The sequence below is a fragment of the Pteropus vampyrus genome, unplaced genomic scaffold, assembly GCF_000151845.1.
Source record: "Pteropus vampyrus isolate Shadow unplaced genomic scaffold, Pvam_2.0 Scaffold119, whole genome shotgun sequence".
NCBI classification, from domain to species: Eukaryota; Metazoa; Chordata; class Mammalia; order Chiroptera; family Pteropodidae; genus Pteropus; species Pteropus vampyrus.
Window position 1 is genome coordinate 416,963 of NW_011888900.1, and position 5,808 is coordinate 422,770.

Here is a 5,808-nt window from a genome sequence, read left to right on the forward strand (position 1 = left end):
TAGCTCTTTTATACAAATATTTGATATACAGTCATAACTGAAGATAATTGTGAACAAGCAGGAAAATGTCTCTCATAATTAAGAGAAAAAAGTCACTAGAAGCAGATCCACAGATGTCAAATATGAGAAGAAATTTAAAACTACTATTACAAATAATATTGTTTTAAGTAATAAATATAATAGATATTAAAGGAACAGATGGACAGGATTAATAAAAATATGGAGAATGTCAGCAGCAGAGAAATGGAGACTGCAAAAAAGAACTAAATACAAATTCTACAACTGAGAAATACAGTTTCTAAAACAATTCATTACATGAGCTTAACAGACTAGACATGGTAAACGAAAGGATTAGTGAATATAGAACATGAGTCAATGCAAATTTCACTAGAGGGGGACAGCTGGGAGCCTTCTGAGGTGCCGAGAATATTTCGTGTTTTGTTACACGATTACATGCATATGTAAACCATCACATAGTGTGCACGTTAAACTTGCGAATTTCACCGCATGTGAATTATGCCTCAGTAAAGTGCTGAAGACAAGAACCAAGTGGAGCCAAGGGCGGCGGAGCCTGTGCATCTGGACCTGGAGTGTGTGCAGGGACCTCTCCTGGGGCTTGTTAAGGCGTGAACGTCAGTAGCTCAGGAATTTACATGTTCAGTGGGCATTGCAGGTGGTCCTTGGACTAGGCTTTGAGAAATGATGGTGTGGCCTGTTCTTTAGACGAGTTTCGATGTTAAGGAAAGGGGTGTGGGAGACACCTTCGTTCATGTGTTGGTCAGGAGCAGGTTAGGATTTGTGTTTGGGGATGGAAGTTACTTCTGTATGCTTGTAGGTTGCTGGTCACGTGCTTATTATAAGGATAAATTAGAGTAAGAGGAGCAGAGAGAGGCAGGCGGGTCAGTAGAGAAGGAGGTGGGAAGAAATGGTGAGAAAACGAGGGAGGGGAAGAGATGTGTGTTGCGGAGAGACAGAATCGAGCGAGCAGTGTGGTAGAAGGGCGTGTGAGATAGAGAGAAAGTGGCATAAAAGAGGCCAGTCTGTGGGTCGGGAGAAGGACGTCAAGGGAGTTCACTTCTGATAATTTCGTTTTTCCCTCCGAAATGAGAGGCAAAGTCATTTGCCAAGAGGGGAACTTGATGGTGATGAGACAGGTTGGTCGTGGAGCTTGGGAACGTTTTCAGGGACCAGGAGAGGGGACTGGTCACAGACAGGCCAGAGTCTAACTGAGGTTGGAGGTTAGAGCTTGCAGTGCACCAGGCTGTGTTGGGGTGCTTTTGCTCATTCTTCTGAAGTGATTGATTTGGGTAAGAGGAGCAGAAAATGAGGTAAAACAGTAAGAACATGTTTAATGATGTTTAAAAAACAGACCATTTTTAATGATGTTAGTTAGATTACTTTGTTGTTGATCTGTGAGAAACATGAATTTATATAAGTATTTCTAAAACTTTAAGAGCACCTAATGATAGGTATATAAAAATTATGACCTTTAAAAGTTATACCTGTACACTTATTGAGATGAAATATAGTCCATAGTTGTCAATTTTAGTCTAAAGGCCTGTAAAACTGAAGAAATTCTAGATTTTCACTGTTTTGTTATACAATATTACTTTTTCTAGGAATTACATCTTTTGATCTGTGCCTAGCTACTTAATTTAGGAGATTTTGTTTTCTAATAGAAAACGTCTCTTGATTGTTTTTTATGCGTCAAACTCATTAAAAGCTTTCTTTTTCTTTTATATTAGCTTTCAGGAAAAAACACATTGTAGGCAATTAAAAATTCAATTTTTTAATGATGCTGAATGATTAAAAGTATATGTTTAGCCTGTGCCAGTTAAACTCACTTAAAATATGCATTTAATTTTCCATTCCAACTTTTCATTTTTATTGGATGGCAATTGCAATATCCATTTCTGTATTTTTATGCAATTATCACTGTTACTTTACATCATATACCTTAGATGATGTTTTAACTATGTTTTTCCTGCGAAGTCTTGTGAGAGGGAATATTTCTGTTGTTTCTCCTAGTACATACTTTTCCGATACAATCTTGTACCACCAGTAAGACAGCTGCCCACCCACAAAGTGCATCACACTTGTTCTGTGGTTGATATTTTTTTCCTCCTTTACATACACAGGAAATGCTTGGAACTGTTTTACATCTTCCAAACACAGCTGGCCCTGAAACTGCTGCAGTGTCTGCGAGTCACGGATGCCCCTCACTTCTATGGCCTGCCTTCCCTCGAGAGGACCTTAGGGGGCATGGCTCACCTCACTGCGCTGCCGGGGTGGAGCGCGCATTCCCCCCTCACAAGGCCCCTCGAAATTTGTGTGAAGTACTTGTCAGGCCTCCTGGAAGTAAGTTGACATGACCAATGACATACCCACAATAATAGAAACCCCCAAGTAGTTGTTTACTGTTTATCGATTGCTTCCCGTGGGCCAGGCAAGCGGTAAGTGCATTATATGCGTGACTGTATTTACTGTAGATTATTATTCAGTATGTGTATGACTCATCGTGATGGTTAAATGTTTTACTGATTTTTATTAACAAAGACATAAGATCACTTTTAGGAATACACTCCTTTTCAAGGAAAAAAAAAACTAAGACTTACATTTAAGTGTTCTCATTAGGGCGATTTGTTTATTATATTGTTTAACCTTTTTATTTGTGAAATACACCACATATGTGAAAAATCTATGTAACGTAAGTATGTAGCTTGGTCAGTTATCACATAGTGATTGATGCCCATGTGACCACCCCCGATCCAGAAGCGAAGCCTCACCAGCACCTGGGAGTGGTCCTCAAACGTGCTCCCCATCTCCACCCCTCCTGGCCAGTGGTGGTTATCTGAGTTCTGTGGTCACCATTTGTTCGTGTTTTCGTGGTTTTGCCGTTTAAGTTCGTGTCCACGTACACCATAATTCCTGACTTGCTTAAGTTCGTGTCCATGTACACCGTACACCATAATTCCTGACTTGCTTAAGTTCGTGTCCACGTACACCATAATTCCTGACCTGCTTAAGTTCGTGTCCACGTACACCATAATTCCTGACTTGCTTGCTTTTGTGAAGCGGAAGCCCAGTCCGGCTTCTGTCTTCGGTCGTCCTGCTCGTCAGAGCCGCTCATTTCTCCGCCTGGAGGTGGCGTTCCTCATTCTTGTGTGGTGGGCTCTGCGACGGCGTCGAAGGGCATGTGGCTCTTTTCCTTCCAGTTTACGGTGACTTTGGATATGGCTCCTGTGAACATCCTCCTCGGTGACAATGAATTTTTGTAATTTTATTTTCAAACTGTTGTCGATATGTGGAAATACACCCAGCTTTACACATTAACCACATACCAAGGATCCTTGTTCCAAGTTCAGTGGAAAGGCTTTCATTGTTCACCTCTCAATATGCTCTTTATTGTAGTTTTTTTCAATTAATTAAAGAAAAGTCAAATTAAGGAAGTTTTCTTGTCCTATTTTGCTAAGAGTTTTCTTTTAATCATAAATGTATATTGTTTTTTCTATATCTTTCGATAATCGTTATTTTTTTCTCCTACATCCCATTTAGGTGACAAATTACATAGACTGATTTTCAAATGTTAACCTTGCATTTCTGGAAAGAATTTCAGCTAGGTTGTGATGTGTTATTCTTTTTACAAATTAACAAAATTTGTTAATATTTTAAGAATTATCCTACCTATTTTGTTATGCAAAAAATGTTTTTGGAATTATTGCATCTGTCTTAGAAAACCGTTGTCGGGTTTTAACATTAAAGTCATTTCACCCTTATATGTACATAACTTTCTCTTTTTCTTTATATAATTTTTTTCATCTTTGGAATAGTTTATTTGAATTGGTCTTATTTCTTCCCTAAATATTTAGTAGAATTTGATGGTGAAGCAATCTGGGCCTAGAGGTTTTTTTGGGGGAAGACTATAAATGACTTGAATTTTTACAACCTAGAATTACTCAGATTTCTTATTTTTTCATGTCAGTCTTAGTACATTATGAATTTCTCTAATTTTACCCAAATCTTTGAATTTACTGCCCTAAAATTACTCATCAGACCATTAAGCGCCCCTCCCCTGTCTCCGGTTGGGCCCTGGTGGCTGTGCGCCCCCCAACCCCCCAAGAACCAAGAACAGGCCCCGTCTTTGCCCTCCTCTGCATAGTGTACCCCCGTGTGATTAATGTCTGCTTAGACTTATTTCCTTCTCCTTTCGATTTAACTTACGACTCTTTTTCCTGACATTTTAAGGTGGTGGAATCTTCATTTTCTTTATTTCTTTTTTTTTTTAGCTTTTTTTCTCAAGTGTCCGTTTTTAGCTGTAACTGGCTTCTGAGCATGGCCTTAACCCCATCCCACAGGTTCTGTCTTCACTGAGCTCACTACATTATCGGTATGGTGTGGTAAATGTAGCGACAACATGGGTTTATAGGGGAGCAGCTTTGCCCAGCACCCCACCAGTCTCGCGTGCATGCCCCCAGTCAGTGCACGGGGGCAGGGCTCAGCTGCAGGTGATCTAAGCCTCGGCAGAACTTCTGCAATCCCTCTGGAACGTGAGAACGTGACAGGCTCGTGAGGAACTGCTACAGAGCCTTTGTCATTTGCTTCACTCTGTGGTAGGAAGTGTTAGGAGCCTGTTTCTTTTGCCTCCTGGGTTCTCATTTGGAGGGCTTTTGGCCTCACTCCTTTGGGGACAGCTGTAGGAGCTCCCTGCCGTCTGCACTGCTGTCATCTGGCCCCTCTGTGTCAGGGTCCCCCTGCACAAGGGACACTGGGAGCTCCTGGCACCTTGGGCTACTCTTCCTTTTGCTGTTTAAATAATGAACTGTCTGAATCTAAAAATGGCTCTTCGTTTCCTTCCTGACCGAATCTGTCAGCGTTACTCGCCTTGTAGGGCTCCGGGGTGGCCAGCAATTGAGTGGTAGTTCGAGGCTGGGATCAGTCACCACGTCAGGACTTCAGGAGAGGCTCTCGGACGAAGCAGGGCAGGGACCGATCTTGAAAGATGAACGAGCTGATCGGAGCTGACGGGCGTCCCAGTCATGGGATGCTGTACCGAAGTCTCCACAGCGGCCTGTCCCTTTTCGTGCTGCACAGTCAGACTTGCCGTCAAACCCTCTCCACCCAACAGGCTGTCCTTCAGAAACAGAAACCTCTCAGTCCGAACCTCCTTCTCCAAGTGCATAAAGCTCTTTATAATCTTGCATTTTGAGTCTTATCTCCGTTTTATTTTTTCTCCACATCTCTTGAAGTTTCAGTTACATATGGCTATATAAAAAAGCTTATTGAAAAATCTGGTTCCTTCCTATAGTTTCTTTTCTTTTTGGGGGTGACAGTCTGTACACATAGTTTAAGATCACACTCCTTCATTTACTTTCCTTCAGTAAAAGCCTTTTTCATTCTTTCAGACATAGACACTCAGCACATGGTGTCTGACTGACTTCTGTCTTCCGCAGGGTCCATGGCTGCGGCAGCTTACAGGTGCCGCTGTTACGGTGCTTAATGCACTGCGTTTGTTTCATTTGACGCACTGACCTCTTAGAACCCGAGCTTGTAAGAATCATCTCTGGATCATTTCCAGTGTCGCAGAGCTCCGCCTTGGCCCAGCACAGTGATGTGTACATAGTAGACAGATGATGAATAATTTAATTTATATTGTCTTATATATGATTTTTAAATTGGAATACAGTTTGAACAACTAGAATATGACATAAATGAGCATAAACTATGTGTGTTTAATTTTTGTACTTTCATTATTAAATTTTGCTTTAGGCAATGTTTGTATACTCAGCTACAAGCATGCTCCAGACGATG

At 41.3% G+C, this 5,808-nt stretch overlaps 1 protein-coding gene across 1 annotated transcript in view; it reads left to right on the top strand.

Moving 5' to 3' along the window:
- The window catches only part of RTTN (rotatin), a 130,658-nt gene that overhangs the window by 56,216 nt on the left and 68,634 nt on the right, over positions 1 to 5,808 (top strand). Inside the window, exon 28 of the mRNA XM_023534106.1 lies at positions 2,139 to 2,358. Within this exon, the coding sequence (XP_023389874.1) occupies positions 2,139 to 2,358 (220 nt within the window). The remainder of the gene's footprint in view (positions 1 to 2,138; positions 2,359 to 5,808) is intronic.